This window comes from Ornithorhynchus anatinus, chromosome 2, assembly GCF_004115215.2.
Source record: "Ornithorhynchus anatinus isolate Pmale09 chromosome 2, mOrnAna1.pri.v4, whole genome shotgun sequence".
Classification (NCBI taxonomy): Eukaryota; Metazoa; Chordata; class Mammalia; order Monotremata; family Ornithorhynchidae; genus Ornithorhynchus; species Ornithorhynchus anatinus.
In genome coordinates this window covers 160032614-160050156 of record NC_041729.1, presented here as the reverse complement: position 1 = coordinate 160050156, position 17543 = coordinate 160032614, and the positions used below count along the sequence as shown (strand labels likewise).

The 17543-nt window shown below is 45.0% G+C and overlaps 1 protein-coding gene across 5 annotated transcripts in view; it reads right to left on the bottom strand.

Annotated features, from left to right (window-relative positions):
• MON2 (MON2 homolog, regulator of endosome-to-Golgi trafficking) overlaps nucleotides 1-17543 on the bottom strand; it is a 157532-nt gene that overhangs the window by 7946 nt on the left and 132043 nt on the right. For all 5 annotated transcript variants that reach the window (XM_029053129.1, XM_029053141.1, XM_029053136.1 and 2 more), the window contains 4 exons: nucleotides 15210-15270; nucleotides 14367-14490; nucleotides 9388-9595; nucleotides 4937-5019 (listed from right to left, as the gene is read on the bottom strand). In XM_029053129.1, coding sequence (XP_028908962.1) covers nucleotides 4937-5019; nucleotides 9388-9595; nucleotides 14367-14490; nucleotides 15210-15270 — 476 coding nt within the window. The remainder of the gene's footprint in view (nucleotides 1-4936; nucleotides 5020-9387; nucleotides 9596-14366; nucleotides 14491-15209; nucleotides 15271-17543) is intronic.

The following is a 17543-nucleotide window of genomic DNA, read 5'->3' as shown; positions in this document are numbered from 1 at the left end:
ACTAGGCCAAGCTGCTTCTCTTTCTTTCGATGTCTGTACTCATGTCTTTGGGCACACACGTGTCTGAGGGTGCTACATGGACACGAAGCATGGAGGCTTTGGGCCTCGATCTGTTATCAGAGTCACGTTTTAACTGTTTTTATACAAACAAATCACCCCCCTTGCTTGGTTCAGGTGTAGTCCATGACTTCATTACATTAATACACATGGAATTTTGCTGGTGAGAGATTGACAGTATTTTTAAAGTGAAAAGGGTTGAGGCAAGCTACTGAAAGCCACCCCTTTCCTGTGTGACTTACTTGTGCCCTGCTAAATAAAAAAACATTTGGCAAAAGTTCCGACAGAAACAGCTTAGCAAGCTTGCATTACTGAGAAGCCCGGGTCGGATCCGGTAAGCTAAAGTTTTTGTCACCATTAGTAGCCAACACAATCTTGGAACTGTGAAAAGAGAAGCCTTAAACTCAGATATGAAACTCAGAGAAGCAGCGTGGCTCGGTGGAAAGAGCCCGGGCTTGGGAGTCAGAGGTCATGGGTTCGAATCCCGGCTCTGCCACTCGGCAGCTGTGTGACTGTGGGCAAGTCACTTCACTTCTCTGGGCTTCAGTTACCTCATCTGTAAAATGGGGATTAACTGTGAGCCCCACGTGGGACAACCTGATGACCCTGTATCTACCCCAGCGCTTAGAACAGTGCTCTGCACATAGTAAGTGCTTAACAAATACCAACATTATTATTTGGACACTGTTGTCTGTCAAATCTTTTACAAATTTAGGAATCGGAATCTCGCCCCAACTTTTAAAAAATGTATTGTCATTTTAGATATTTACAAAGACTACATGACAATAATCATCACCAGATTTCACCAAGTATTAACGTGCATATTCTTTTCATGAACGATAGAGGGAAAAGTTCCTCTTTTTTAATCAACAAAAGCTCACGGCGTTGCTTGACATGTAGCTGTTTGGGATCTATTTTTACCCAGTTTCAAATACTCCCACCCAACTTCTTTATGAACTTCTTTTTTCCTGCCAATACATCGAATGTCTGGTCAAGGGTACGGCACCAATTCATACAAAAGCTTAATTAAGTACATATGGGAAACAGTGACAACCTCATTAAGAGGAGAACAAAAACAAAGAACCAACCGATTAAGCTCTGAAACAGAAAAAGCAGAGTTACAGCAAAAGCTGCTTTGTTTCAGCTTGGTCATCATGAGTGCCTGCCTTCTTATTAAGATTGCTAGTGACATTTTCTCTTCCCTGTGGGGCATTCCCTGCTCAATCCCCAGAGCGTGGGGAAATACGCCTAATTACTCATTACATGATCCAAAAAAAGGAGGGGAAGGATTAGAAAACAAGATTTCCCTTCCCTGCCGACTAAGGGAATTCTCCTGTTCCCACAGATGTTTCAGCTGTTACATAAGTGAATCTGGTATAAATTACCTAAACTGTAATAGTAGTAGAAATAGCGTTTACTTAGCATCCACTAAGTGCACTAATAACGTTGGTATCTGTTAAGCGCTTACTATGTGCAGAGCACAGTTCTAAGTGCTGGGGGAGACACAGGGTAATCAGGTTGTCTCACGTGAGGCTCACAGTCTTAATCCCCATTTTACAGATGAGGTATCTGAGGCACAGAGAAGTGAAGTGAAGTGACTTGCCCACAGTCACACAGTTGACAAGGGGCAGATCTGGGATTCGAACCCATGACCGGTGAGTCCCAAGCTGGGGCTCTTTCCACTGAGCAATGCTGCTTCTCTATGCATTGCACTGAGCATGTGGGAAGTAAACAGGCACAAAATTGACGGTATTTATTAAGGGTTTACTTGGTGCCAAGCACTGGGATATGAAATACTGTCACTTGCCTGCTGTATGACCTTGGGCAAGTCTCAACCATTTTTTTTTTTTGGATTTTTTTATCCAGAGATCCCCCAGAATAGGGCAGTTAGAGCTAGGGTCTTGTGTAAATTTTTAGTAGTTTCCATGAGGCCTTTTGACTCAAAAAATATTGGGTAATGTCTTCTGACCCTCTGCTAACGGACCGTGTCCGACATGACTGAAATAGCAGTGGTGGTATTTGTTAAGGCCTCAGTGCCTCAGTTTCCTCATCTATAAAATAGGGATTCGGTACCTGTTGTCTCTCTTATTTAGACTGTGAGCCCCAGGTGGAAGAGGGCTGTGACCGATCCGATTAGGGGAGCAGTATGGCGTAATGGATAGAGCGCGGGCCTGGGAGTCGGAAGGTCATGGGTTCTATTCCCAACTCCGCCACTTGTCTGCTGTGCGACTTTGGGCAAGTCACTTCACTTCTCTGGGCCTCAGTTCCCTCATCTGTAAAATGGGGATTGAGACTGTGAGCCCCATGTGGGACAGGAACCGTGTCTGACCCGATTTACTTGTGTCCACAGTGCTTAGTACAGTGCCTGGCACATAGTAAGCACTTAACAAATACCACAATTATCATCTTGTATCCAACTTAGCGCTTAGCAGTGCTTGGCACATAGCAAAGCACTTTAACAAATACCACTATTATTTCAATCACATGGGACACAGTCCGTTAGCAGTGGGGCAAAAGACTTTATGGACCGTCTCTATTGATGAATTGTACTTTCCAAGCGCTTAGTACAGTGCTCTGCACACGGCACTCAATAAATAGGACCGAATGAATGAATCTTAGATTTCTGAATCAAAGGGACTCATGGAAACTACTAAAAGTTTACCCAAGACCCTAGCTCTAACTGCCCCATTCTTGGGGATCTCTGGAAAGAAATTTAAAAAAAGGATTATTTCTAAATTTCATTATTTCTTGTCCCATAGCTATTTCACATAAGAACTGCTCTATATTGTCATACTGCACTTGTATATAGGGCATGTAGAAAAACTATGCCTTTCCATTTATTTTCCTACCAGTAAATCAGTGGAGAAAAACATTGATTAATTCTATCGTTAGGCTGCTGTGGCCATAACGACTGGATTGGCTGTTACGAACACTGTTATTTCTGCACCCCACAAAAACTCAATTTTAGACATCTATGAGAGAGCGGCACTGGATATTTGGGTTTCTTCTAATCGATCAATCAATCAGCGGTACGTACTGAGCGCTGCGTGCAGAACACTGAATTAAGCACTTGGGAGGGTACAATGGGACAGAGTTGGTAGACACGATCTTTTCTCTTCGAAAGTACCTCCTTGATCTGACAACCCAATGAGATCGATCGCTACTTTTCCTCTATGCTAAAATCCGTTTTCATTATTTAACTCTGTTCAATTTGAATTTTAACGTGCCCAGGGGCACCATTCAAATGTGGGGCACATCCAACACATTAAATTGAGTGGGATTCCCATTTTTTATTACTAGCACTGTCCTCTCCGTACTCTGCAGACTTTCTGATAAATGGTGACAGACTTCTCTTCCATCTCTCTGGACGGTAAGCTCATCGTGAGCAGGGGCTAGGTCTACCGACTCTGTTACACTGTACTCTCCCAAGCGCTTAGTCCAGTGCTCCACACTCAGTAAGCACTTATTCATTCATTCAATTGTATTTATTGAGCGCTCGCTGTGTGCGCAGCACTGTACTAAGTGCTTGGAGTGTACAATTCGGCAACAGATAGACACAATCCCCACCCAACAATGGGCTCACAGTCTAGAAGAGTCAATAAATACTACTGACTGATCGAATGATTGATTGATCTCTCTGTTTCGGTTAACTCCTTCACTTCTTCGCTAAGGATCATTCCACACGATGCCAAGCCCTGACGTCCCGAAGGTACCGGTGCAGCTGATAAACCCTCTCTCCCCCTAAAGACCAAAGCACAACTCCCTGAGGTGGAGGGGCGAAGCGGTCAGAAGTAGGGGCTTTGCCATCAGTGGGGCAGGTCTCTGAGCGAAAAACCACCTCGGGCATTTTGTGTGGTGGGCCGGCCTGGCAGGGATCCCGAAATTAGCTGGTTAGAGAGGGTGGTGAATATTTCGGATGCCTGATGGGCTTCGGCGGCCCTGCACGGGCATGCAGGCTGTCTTCTCTCTGGCCGCCTCTGGGACTGGTACCTAATCTGATCGCGGGTACTGCCAGTCAGAGGACTTGGGTTCTAACCCCGGCTCTGCCACACGTCTATGGTGGGACATTGGGCAAATCACTTCATTTCTCTGTGCCTCAGTTACCTCATCTGCAAAACGGGGATCCAGACTGTGAGCCCCAGGTGGGACAGGGACCGTGTCCAGCCCGATTACCCTGTATCTACCCCAGTGCTTAGAAGAGGGCTTGGCACGTGGTAAGCGCTTAATAGACACCACGATTACTTTGCGACATACCGCACCTCTGCCCACCTCCTTGCTTGGGGCATAACTTTGTGGCAAGTGTGCTGGAGCAACCCGCCTGGTGCTTTGCGAATTATTAACATGACCACCAATTCCTTCGGGCAGGATCTTGAGTCCTAAGTCGGCCCATCCGGCCCGAGGCTCGTCAGTCATTTACAATTCCATCATCATCATCGAGGCGATGACTTTAACGGCATAATCGTGGAAAAATAAAAACCGGCGGGGTTGTGGACAATGGCTTCTGCATGCGAACTGTACACGATCAACTTTTAAAAGAGCAAAATTCCATTAGCCATCATAAATATTGTATTGATCGCCAGGAAATAAAGGCCTAGGTAACAATCCCGATGATGACATGCTCCGAGGCTCATGTTTTCACAAAAGTGAAGTGCTTATACTTATCTGTTTTCAAAATTAGGAAGGACAAAATTCACAATCCAGCCCTTAAAATTAATGGGGACTTGAGGTTACTCACTGTCAGTACTTTTCTCCCAAAAATTAGTGAAAACACAAAATGAGTTAGCCTGTCTATTACTTCTATTAAAATATAATTATATGAAATAGCACATGGAATATTGAGATTTTTATTAGCTAGTTATTTTATGGCTTAGTAACTTACCATTTTCAGGCTGAGTTTTCTTAAGTGAATCTATAAGAGTACTGACTGCTTTTAATACAAATATGATTTCAGTTACTTGTTGCCTAAAAAAGAAAAATAAAAAAACTCAATCATAATTTACCCAATTGCAGACCATGCTACACAGTGTGCTTCTCTAAGCTGATTCAAATGGAAAGATGGGTTTCACGCCCACTATATAGAAATTTCACCCACAACTCTAATTCAGTTTAATTTGATTTCAAATTATATCCCCAATATTTGATATATTATGTTTAATGCTTCCCAATTAAGTCCTCCTTTCCCCAACTTGCTCTCCCTTCGGTGAGGTCTATGCACTTAGATAGGTTAGATCAATAACCTTTGGACATTTACTACTATTAATTATAATGGTATTTTTCAAGTGCTTACTATATGTCAAGCACTGTTCTGAGTGCTTGATAGTCATTCAGTTAATCATATTTATTGAGCATTGTGTGCAGACCACTGTCCTGAGCACTTGGGGGAGTATAATATAACCCCAACTCCAATCCCACAGCATTTATGTGCACATCTTTAAATTATATATTACAAATTATTTCTTAGTCATGTATCAAACACTAGACTGTAAACTCGTTTTTGGCAGGAAATGTGTCCCCTAATTCTGTTGTACTGTACTCTCCCAAGCGCTTAGTACAGCGCGTTGCACATAGTAAGTGCTCAATAAGTACCACCGATTCATGTATTTCATGTATTTCAATCAGGAGGTTTGGAATCTAAAAATTAAAATTATATCTCCGCCAAAAGAATCTAAAAATTAAAATAATTTCCTTCCAACAGGCCTTCCCTGACTAACCTCTCATTTCCACACTCTAATTCACCCTCCTTGCGTTGTCTAACGCATTCGGGCCTATTCCCCTTAAGCACTTCGATAGCTCACCTCCGAGCCCCACATGCCACAGAATAATAATTATGGTATTTGTTAAGCGCTTACTATGTGCCAGGCACTATACTAAGCGCTGGGGTGGATACGAGCACATTGGGTTGGACACAGTCCCTGTCCTGCACGGGGCTCACAGTCTTAATCCCCATTTCCTCTTTTTCCCTCTGCTCCCTCTACCCTCCCCCTTCACCTCTCCGCAGCTAAACCCTCTTCTCCCCCCTTTCCCTCTGCTCCTCCCCCTCTCCCGTCCCACCCCCTCAGCACTGTACTCGTCCGCTCAACTTCATCACCCTATTTATTTCGTTTAATGAGATGTACATCACCCTGATTCTATTTATTTGCCACTGTTTTTATGAGATGTTCTTCCCCTTGACTCTATTTATTGCCATTGTTCTCATCTGCCTGTCTCCCCCGATTAGACCGTAAGCCCGTTAAAGGGCAGGGACTGTCTCTCGCTGTTGCCGATTTGTACATTCCAAGCGCTTAGTACAGTGCTCTGCACATAGTAAGCGCTCAATAAATACTATTGAATGAATTAATTTTCCAATTGAGGTAACTGAGGCCCAGAGAAGTGAAGTGACTGCCCAAGGTCACACGGCAGAGCTGGGATTAGAACCCATGACCTTCTGATTCCCAGGCCTGTCCTCTTTTCACTATACCATTCTGCTTCATGATGTTCACATCCTATACCCTGCCACTTTTCCAATGTGTCAATTATTTCAACGCCTGTCCCCCCGCCCAGATTGTAAATTCCTTGTACGCAGGAATCATGTCAATTCATTCTATAGGAAATACGTTCTCTCAGGCGCTTCCAAAAGTGCTCAGCACACGGCAGCGCTCAATTAATCATTGTGGACAGGGAACATGTCTACCGACTCTTCCAAGCGCTTAGTACAGTGCTCTGCACACAGTAAGCCCTCAATAAATACCACCGAGACATACCATTGATTGATGGGACTGAACTTCTCAAACATCAAGGGCATCTCACTGATAAACCTTTCTCATCTGTCAAACCGTATTTCCCCCAACGTTTCTGAGCTATTTTCTGATTTCATTTAGGACATTTATGATTCTTCTCTCGTTCCAAAGTTCACATCTCAAATCTAAGCGGGCACCGAGTCAACACTGTAATCCCTTGTTGCAACGCAGCTGGGCTACACCTAAATGTCATTGCATCAAAATGGAGAAATGAATCAAAATCACACCACACCCCCTGAGTGGGCCGATTTCAAAAGTTGCTCCGTTTTTTGAATTTTACCAAATCGTTTTACTGAGATGCAGTAGAAGTTGGTCACGTTATTCATTTTGCAATTCAACAACTATGGGTCAAAATCAAGCCAAAAATTGTTTGCACTTGAGTTTTGCTGTTTGAAGCACTTGAAAAACAAACTGTTCCTTTATTTTAGAAGGTGAGAAGCTTGCCTGGCAATATCAGAGGATTAAAGGGCCCAACAGTCAGGTCAGAGAGGGCAAGCTACATCTTCCTGTGTTCTTTGAAGGGGTTTGCGGACAGGAAACCCCCACGAATCCAAGGTCCAGTTTCAGAGGACACAGAGGAACCAAGAGGGGAGACTGACGGTCATTGGGTTCCCGCCTCTGCTGGAAACAAGGAACTCACGGATTTCCAAAGCGTAGCATATTATTACAGAAAATGCTGCCGAGTAGCACTTAGTACACTCCTGGCATAGACCAACATGGTGCCCTGATATGACAATCATGGTGGTACCTGTTAAGTGCTTACTATGTGCCAGGCACTGTACTAGGTGCTGGGGTAGATATGAGATAATCACAGTTTGGACACAGGATGGCTCAGTGGAAAGAGCCCGGGCTTGGGAGTCACAGGTCATGGGCTGGAATCCCAGCTCTGCCAGTTGTCAGCTGTGTGACTGTGGGCAAGTCACTTAACTTCTCTGTGCCTCAGTTACCTCATCTATAAAATGGGGATGAACACTGTGAGCCTCACGTGGGACAACCTGATGACCCTGTAGATCCCCCGGCACTTAGAACAGTGCTCTGTACGTAGTAAGCGCTTAACAAATACCAACATTATTATTATTGTTACTATGGGGATCACAGGCTAAGTGGAAGGGAGAAAAGTTATTGAATCTGTTTTACAGATGAGGGAACTGAGGCACAGAGGCGTTAAATGACTTGCCCAAACGCACATGGCGGGTTAATCTGAGAAGCGGCGCGTCAGTGGACCTTTGTTCTCACGCCAGCTCTCCCAACTGCTTGTTGTGTGACCTCAGGTAAGTCAACTTCTCTGTCTCTCTCTTTCCTTAACTGAAAAATAGGGATTCAATCCTACTCCCTCCTACTTAGACTTTGAGCCTCATGTCAGGCAGGGACTGTGTTAATCCAACCTGATTAACTTGTAATTACCCCAGTGCTTAGAACATGCTTGGCACAGAGTAAGCGCTTAACGAATACTATAGTAATAATGATGACGATAAGTGGCAGGAGCCAGGACTAGAACCCAGGTCCTCCTACTCCCAGGCCCTCTTCAAGCATAAGCTTCGTAAGGAACCAGAGGTAAAGAAGCAAAAAGAAAATCATTACGTTGAAAATACAAAGGACAACTCTTTGGTCTGCACAAGGTTCTGCACAAGGCTCTGTGGGTCCTGCTTTCTTCAAACACCTCACGCACTTCTGGGTGAATGTCACTGATTTCACCATCGGTGGTGTCTTCGTGGACTACTGAAGGGCAAGTAGAAGGGAATCTCTAGACTACTACAATTTTCCTTTCAAAAGCAAAATCCGTATCCAAAGAGTCCTTGAATCAAGGCTTGACCTTTCCGGGGGACTGTTCCAAAATGCACTGCCGGGAACCTCTGGATTCCCTCACGTATTATTTGAAAGCTGCTCGATTTTCTTTGGTTATCGACAATTTCATCAATTGTTAAGCGCTCACTATGCCGGGGTTGACGGATACGAGCTAATCAGGTTGGATACGTCCCTCATGGGGCTCACGGTCTTAATCTTCATTTTCCAGATGAGGTAACTGAAGCCCAGAGAAGTGAAATGACTGGCCCAAGGTCACACGGCAGACAAGCGGTGGAGCCGGGACTAGAACCCAGATTCTCTGACTTCCAGGCCTGGGCTCTTTTCACTATGCCACGCTGCTTCTCCATAATCAAGAAAGAAGCCAGCACTTTTATTTTAAGACCCTAAAAGTAGCTTTTGCTGCCAGTGATGGAGGCAGAATGCAGGACTGGCTGCCTCACTCGTGTTCTCAAAAAAAGCAGTGTGGCCTAAAGGATAGTCCACAGCCTTGGGAGTCACAGGGACCTGGGTTCTAATCCAAGATCTGCTAGGTGTGATCTTGGGCGAGTCACTTCACTTCTCTGCGCCTCATTTCCCTCCTCTGTAAAACAGGGATGAGGAGTGTGAGCTCCATGTCGGGCAGGGACTGTGCCCAACCTAATGACCTTGCATTAGTGCTTAGAACAGTGCTTGGCAAACAGTGAGCACTTAACGAGCACCATTATTATTATTATTATTATTATTATTATTATGAAAAATCTGTAGGTACCGTGGAAGAGGGCATTTCCCACTTAGCCTTTCATCCTCTATGTAGCGATGCAAAACATCTTGGGATCTCTTTAAGAGCACAGAGAGCGCCAGCCTGGAGATGTAGCCTTCTTGGGGTGTGGTCACCTTATTACTGAAGGAGAACTGGAGTAGGGTTTCAAAGCACATTTTGGAAAATTCCTCTCTCATTCGAATATCCACTTCTGCTTCTGTGAAAGTAAAATTGCAATTGTGAAAATGTTAAGAAAATATAGTAATGTTTCAGTTTCCCACCACAAACAGTAATTCTTACTTTTAGGAATGTTGACACCGTTAAAAAGCCATTATAATGGTTCTGTGACAGTACATTTGATCTGAGCTTATATATATATATTTTTAATGGTATTTGTTCAGCGCTTACTAGGTGCCAGGCACTGATCTAAATTCTGGGGTAGATGCAAATTAATCAGGTTGGCCACTGTCCATGTCCCACATGGGGCTCACGGTCTTAATCTCCATTTTACAGATGAGATAACTGAGGCTCAGAGAAGTGAAATGACTTGCCCAAGGTCACAGAGCAGACAAATGGCAAAGCTGGGATGAGAACCCAGGTCCTTCCGACTCCCAGGCCCGTACTTTATCCGCTAGGCCATGCTGCTTCTCAGCAGCATATTCCAAAAACTTACACTGTGAATTACTTCTATAGGGTATTTCCATGATGATCTTTTGACCGGGATTCTACAAAATAGATTTCCTGAAAGAATGCTGACAATGAAACCGGAGTTACGTCACCGTGAACACTGTGTTTATCTGGACAATTTCAGATTATTTCTTGAAAACCAAATGCTGGAATGAAAATGCAACTATGTCTTCGCTTTGAAATCTGAAATTTAGCCCACTGTACAACAGGTTAGGAAAGAGTCCCGTGAGCCAGGCTGGTCGGTGTTTCTCAGTCCACGAGCACTAAGGGAGTTTCAATGTGAAAGCACATGGTGTATTCATTTACTTGGGCAATTCCAAGGTGGTCTAGCTGCTCCGGAGCAGTATGGGCTATGGAAGGCTTAGCCAAGAGGCATTTCCTGATTAAGCCCGCTTTTCCTTTTCTTCAACTCCCTTCTGCCTCTCCCTGACTTGCTCCCTCTATTCAGCCCCCGCTTCCCAACCCCACAGGACTTCTGTACTTTGCCGTAATTTATTTATTTATATTAATGTTTGTCTCCCTCTCTGGACTGTATACTTGCTATGGGCAGGGAATGCGTCTGTTATATTAGTAATGATCACAGTATTTGTTAAGCGCTCACTATGTGTCGGGCACTGTACTAAACGCTGGGGTGGATACAAGCTAATCTGGTTGGACACAGTCTCTGTCCCCTGGTGGGGGGGGTGCTCCCAGTCCCACTCCCCATTTTACAGATGAGGGAACTGAGGCCCAGAGAAGTGAAGTGACTTGCCCAAGGTCTCACAGCAGACAAGTGGTAGAGCCGGAATTAGAACCCATGACCTTCTGAGTCCGGGTCTATGCTCTATACACTACATCATGTTGCTTTGCACTCTCCCAAGCGCTTAGGTACAGTGCTCTGCACACAGTCAGGGCTCAATACGATTGACTGATTGACCTCCGGTTCCAAACCCAAAGTCCAGTTAGAAAGGATGATGGTCAGGGTTAGCACAAGGTAAGCCGGGCCCCCTTGCACCGTGGCTCAGTCTTAGGAGCCCGGGCTTGGGAGTCAGAGGACCTGGGTTCTAATTCCGGCTCTGCCACTTGTCAGCTGGGTCACTTTGGGGAAGTCACTTCTCTGGGCTTCAGTTCCCTCATCTGTAAAATGGGGTTTAAGACTGTGAGCCTCACGTGGGACAATCTGATCACCTTGCATCCCCCCAGCGCTTAGAACAGTGCTTTGCACATAGTCAGTGCTTAACAAATGCCATCATGATGATGATGATGACAAGGGAGCCCTTTGAGGGTTTTTAGCTTAGAAACCACAAAATCCGAGGTTCAGCCTGGGCTGTCATACACTCCTGGAGGTGGACGCTCAGCCCATTCCCAGCTCGCTGCCTCTTCTCCCCAGCTCTTAGCTAGCTGTGATTTAGACATTCATTCACTTAGTCAATGTCTGTCTCCCCCTCTAGGCTGTAAGCCTGGATGTGTATAGATCTGTAATATGGACGTGTATATATAAGCTTGTGCTTATATCTATAATTCTATTTATCTATTTTGATGCCACTGATGCCTACTTGTTTCGTTTTGTTGTCTGTCTCCCCCTTCTAGACTGTGAGCTCATTTTTGGATAGGGAGTGCCTCTATCTGTTGCCAAATTGTACTTTCCAAGCCCTTAGTATAGTGCTCTGCACATAGTAAGCGCTTAATAAATACAACTGAATGAATGAATGTGGGTAGGGACTATGCCTCGCAACTCTGTTGGACTGTACTCTCCCAAACACCTGTCCAGTGCTCTGCACACAGTGAGCGCTCGATAAATACCATCGATCGACTGATTCTTCCCAGCTCTTGGCTAGCTGCCCGGTCTCCCGGGCTCCGGAGCTTGACGGCTGTGAGAAGTTGTTCTGAAGCTCTCCGCGGGGCAAGTACAGGTGTAGAAACACCGCTGGCCTGCCCGCTCCCGCTTGAGGAACTGACTCCAATTGCCCCGGGGGGGGAGGGGGGGGGGGGTGGACCAGAGTCTGCTTCCGACTCCAGTGGCTACATTTCCAATTCCGGGCATGTCTCCCATGTGGGTAGGGGCTCTCTTCGAGCCCTCATAACCTGAAGGAATCTGGAGCTTCTCATTTCGGGACAAAGAACTTTATAACCCTTTCCGCTCCGTTAATCTTCCGCCCCCTCCGCCAATCTTTTGGAGGAAAGAGTGGCTCAAAAATCAGATGTTAAGAGGTCATCTGGCGCAAACGCCGACCACCTGCGTATACTAGAGCGACAGGAAGTGCTTCACTTCACAGGTCGATGACATTCAGTATAGAAAAGCACTTGGGCCCTCTGAAGTCCAATAATAATAATGATAATAATAATAACGATGGCATTTGTTAAGCTCTTTCTATGTGCCAAGCACTGTTCTAAGCACTGGGGTAGATACAAGGTAATCAGGTTGTCCCAAGTGGAGCTCACAGTCTTAATCCCCATTTTACAGATGAGATAATTGAGGCACATAGAAGTGAATTGACTTGCCCAAATCACAGAGCTGATAAGTGGCAGAGCTGGGATTAGAACCCACAATCTCTGACGCCCAAGCCCGTGCTCTTTCCACTAAGCCACATCACTTCTCTACTAAAGCATCCCTGAACTGGAAAATCACAGTTTGGAAGGAGTCGTCTGAGGGTTAGACAGGACCCCATCTAATTCAGCACAGACAAGACACTGTCGCCGTGATAAAAACTCTCCAGAGGAGATTTCGTACTTCCTTAGGTAACCCACTCCATTTCTTAACAACGCTCGCTGTCAGGACATTCTTCCTTTTATCTAAATGAAATCCCCCTTGAGGCAGTTTCGGCCCATTTCCTCTCATTTTCTGCTCAGTAAAATAATCTTTCACACACTCACGCAATAGCTATCCCAATCGTGAGGCTTCTCTTCTGCCCGCTAAAAAGTTCCTTTCAATGTTAGGTGTGATTTGACTGTGAGTCGCTCTCCGAAACCTCACTAAAAAATTGGGGCTCCCAGATACGCAGTTCTTCCGTAAGATTTCGGAGCAATTCATTTCACGATTTTTGTTAGCTCCGCCTCCTTTCACATTCTGCTCGTGACATATGACCCCAAGATCTTTTTCTATGATACCTGCCCGATCTTATATTATCAGATTATTTTCTGAATTTTCCATGACTTTCCAACCTCAATTCGAAACTCGATATCCCCTTTCCAAGTAGCTGGCCCCCAGCCCCTGACCCCGTCCCAACCTTTGCTTGACTGATCGATCCATCTGCCTGCTCCTTTAGTTATGGTATTTCTCAAGCGCTTACTACATGCCAGACACTGTTCTAAGCGCTGGGGTAGACACAAACTAATCAGGTTGGACACGATCCATGTTCCCAAGTGAGCCTCACAGTCTTTACAGAAGGAACTAAGGCACAGAGAACCGAAGCGTCTACCCCAAGGTCAACCAGCAGATAAGTGGCAGAGACAGGATTATAACCCGGGTCTTTCTGACCCCCAGGCCCGGGGTCTATCCACTAGGCCCGCTGCTTCCCACTGTTTGGAGACACCCTTTCAATTCTGCCATTTTAAGTTATCGATGCCAATGCTGAAATACTATCAGGCAAAAGATGCAACTTGCTATGTCCATCATGACCTAGTAATATCCACTCAGGGCATGATTTCTAACCAGTTTGGGGGACCCAGAGTTTTGGTGTTTTTTTCCGGGGTTCACTGGGTGCTCTGCGCATAGTAAGCGCCCAATAAACACCACTGATTAATTGATTGAGGAGTTTGTGATGGGGGACAGATTCGACAGATGCGTTAAGCCCAAAATACATTTCGGCTATTGCTTCCTCTTCTCGACTGGCTTGAGCCACGGAGGAGATGAGTGATCACTTTCACCCTGATGTTTTCTAGGTGTTTCCAATAGTGGGTGAATGATTTAAAATTAAAATGTTCCAATATTTTCTCCCTTCAAGACACAAACAGCTGTTGGGGTCTTTTCCATCCCCGGTACTTCGGCAAAACTCCTTGAATGATCCGCACTGAGAGCCTATTGTCTTGCAGTGACTTCGACCAATTGCTTCGTGTTTAGGATTCAATTCGTCCAATTTTCTGGACATGAATAATACTTAACTCCTTTCCACAGTTAGTTAAATCGTGCCTTCTACTTCTCTTGGTTTTCAGTCCACCAATTCAAGGTGCTGCCTGTCCTAGTTTCTGAGTCACAATTTACAGCAATAAAACAAGTTGAACACTTCAGCAGTGGAATTGCTATACTATGTACACTTTGACATTCCTTCAAAAGTGCTTCCACACTGATTAACACCTGTTCTTGGAGCGTTCAAACAACATACCTGTAAATGAAGATGACTGAGAATGTATTGAGCCCTTATTAAGCATAGTCATTATCTGACCAACAAACTCCTTGGGGATGAAATTAGCGTATGGCAGGATCTCTGTGCTGATGAGTTGTACCACCTAAACAAAAACATATATATTCATCTTTCCAGAAGTCAGTCAATGCGGTCACTTAGAATTTTAATATTTTCAAAAGTCACAGATTCTTTAAAAAAAAAAAGCCAGAAATGGAATAAATTCAAGACAGATGGCTCCACTGGATGCACTCTTGACCCTGAAGCTTGGTGATTTTGATTTCATGAAACAAAAAACAATACCTTGTACAATCCATAAACATGGACAGTTCACACTGGCTTATTGCTAGATGCACTTAAAATAATACTTTTAACCTCCTCCCCTTTAGAAGAACGTATATACTCGTCATTTCCAGCACTTTGTGAGCAAAACACAAAAGATTAAAGGAATCTATTGGCAGCCCAGGTGGGTGACATGAACCCAGAAAGCGGTGATGTATTTGGCGGCGGAGGGGAGGAAGGAGAGGTTGAATTGGCTACTGGAATCCTAAGCAAAGCATAAGGAAGGGAAGAGAGGGAAAATGCTAGTTGGTCCCCTTTGGTGGCCACTTCATGGTTGCCATACTATGGTGAATTTTCACAGAAGGCATGCCACTGAAATCAGTTTCCATCAAGCATATCGACGCATCCAAGACGATCCAAGATTTTTAACACAACCACAGTCTAATCTTTTGACTGACCCACATTCGTTCTAGCAAGAAACGAGGCAGGCCCTGTTTAAATGCTGATGTCTCGACCGCGCCCATAGTCGGGCTGACTCCTTACCTCAACATCAATACTTTCATTCCTCTGGAATTCTTGAATAGAAAGATTATCCGGTGGTGTGCTAGAAAAGAAACACATTTGATAGTTTTACTTTAAAGGCCAAAATGTCTCCCGATCAGTCAAACTGGAAAACGGTAGGGGAATGAATAGCCCAAATTGAAAAGAAATGAAAACCTGAGAGGCGGTGTTGCCTGGTGGAAAGAGCATGTGCCTGGGAGTCAGGGGTCCTTGGTGTTTTTTAATCTGGGGTTTGCCACTTGCCTGTGGGGTAACCTTGGGGAAGTTACTTAACTTCTCTTTCAGAGTCTCCTCATCTCTGAAACGGGGATTTAGTATCTGTTCTGATTATTCTGTACCCACCCCCAGCACTTGCGGCAGTACTTTTTTTGTTTCCTTCTTTTTAAAAAAATAGCATTTGTTACATACTTACTAGGTGCCAGGCATTGTACTAAGCACTGGGGCAGATATAAACCTTCTCAGACTAAGCCCAATTTTTCATCTCCCACTCCCTTCTGCATCATCCTGACTTGTTCCCTCTGCTCTCCCCCCATCCCAGCCCCACAGCACTTATGTACATACCTGCAATTTTATTTATTGGTATCGATGGGTGTGTCCCCCTGCCTGCCCCCAGACTACAAATTCGTTGTGGGCCGGGAATGTCACTGTTTATTGTTGTGTTGCACTTTCTCAAGTGCTTAGTACAGTGCACACAGTAAGCGCTCAGTACAACTGACTGAATGAATATAAGCTAATCGAGTGGACACAGTCCCATCCACGTCCCATTTGGGGCTCACAGTCTCAATCCCCATTTTACAGATGAGGGACCTGAAGCCCAGAGAGGTGAAGTGACTTGCCCAAGATCACCCAGCAGATAAGTGACCTAGTTGGGATTAGAACCCAGGTCCTCTGACTCCTGAGCCAATGCTCCTTCTGCTAGGCCAGGTTGTTTCTCCTGTATTTGGTAACATAGTAAGCGTCTAACGAACACCACAGTTATCAAGATTTATCATCAGTTATCAGTTAGAGAAGCAGCGTGGCTCAGTGGAAAGAGCATGGGCTTTGGAGTCAGAGATCATGGGTTCGAATCCCGGCTCTGCCACTTGTCAGCTGTGTGACTTTGGGCAAGTCACTTAACTTCTCTGTGCCTCAGTTACCTCATCTGGAAAATGCGGATTAAGACTGTGAGCCCAACGTGGGACAACCTGATTCTCTTGTGTCTACCCCAGCTCTTAGAACAGTGCTCTGCACATGGTAAGCTCTTAACAAATACCAACATCATTATTATTATTATTATACATATAAAGTTAGAATCTATTGTACTACTGAGTTTTATTTTCCCCTTAACGATAATAAACTATAATCAAGTTGGTCTGCTTTCCTCCTGCTCCAGGCCCCAACTCCAGACGGTGCATCTTACTGATACCTAGAGCACAACACTCAATCGATGGTATTTCTTGAACGCTTGCTGTGTGCAGAGCACTGTACTAAGTATCTAGGAGAGTCCGACATAACAGAGTTGGTAGGTGCGTTCCCTGCCCACAACGAGTTTACAGTCTAGAGAAGCAGCATCGCCCAGCAGAAGGAGCACGGGCCCGGGAGTCAGAAGGTCAGAGGTTCTAATCTCGGCTCCACCACTCTGTGTGCTGATGAGACCTTGGGCAAGTCATTCTCTTCCCCTATGCCTCAGTTACTTCACCTGGAAAACGGGGATTAAGACTGTGAGCCCTTTGTGGGACGGGGACTGTGTCCAACCTGATTTCCTTATATTCCCCCCCAGCGCTTAGGTCAGTGCCTGGAACATAATAAGTGCTTAACAAAAATGAACAAATTACAGCTATTCATTCATTCAATAGTATTTATTGAGCGCTTACTATGTGCAGAGCACTGTACTAAGCGCTTGGAATGTACAAATCGGCAACAGATAGAGTCAGTCCCTGCCCACTGACGGGTTTACAGTCTAATCCCGGATTTACAGTCTAATCAGCTATGATGATCATGAGGATGATGACAGTACTTATTAAGCGCTATGTGCCAAACACTGTGCTCTGCACATAGTAAGCGCTTAACAAATACCAACATTATTATTATTATTATTATTCTAAGCGCTGGGATAGATACAATGTAATCGGGTTACCCCACGTGGGGCTCACCGTCTTAATCTCTGTTTTCCAGGTGAGGTAGCTGAGGCACAGGGAAACGAAGTGACTTGCCCAAATGGCCAAGCCACGCTGCTTCAAACATGACATGCGTGTGGTACGGTCCTGTGGGACGGAAAAGAGGGTCCTTACTAGGGTAGTCCAGACGGCTCAGACAGTCCATTGTTCACACACCAGC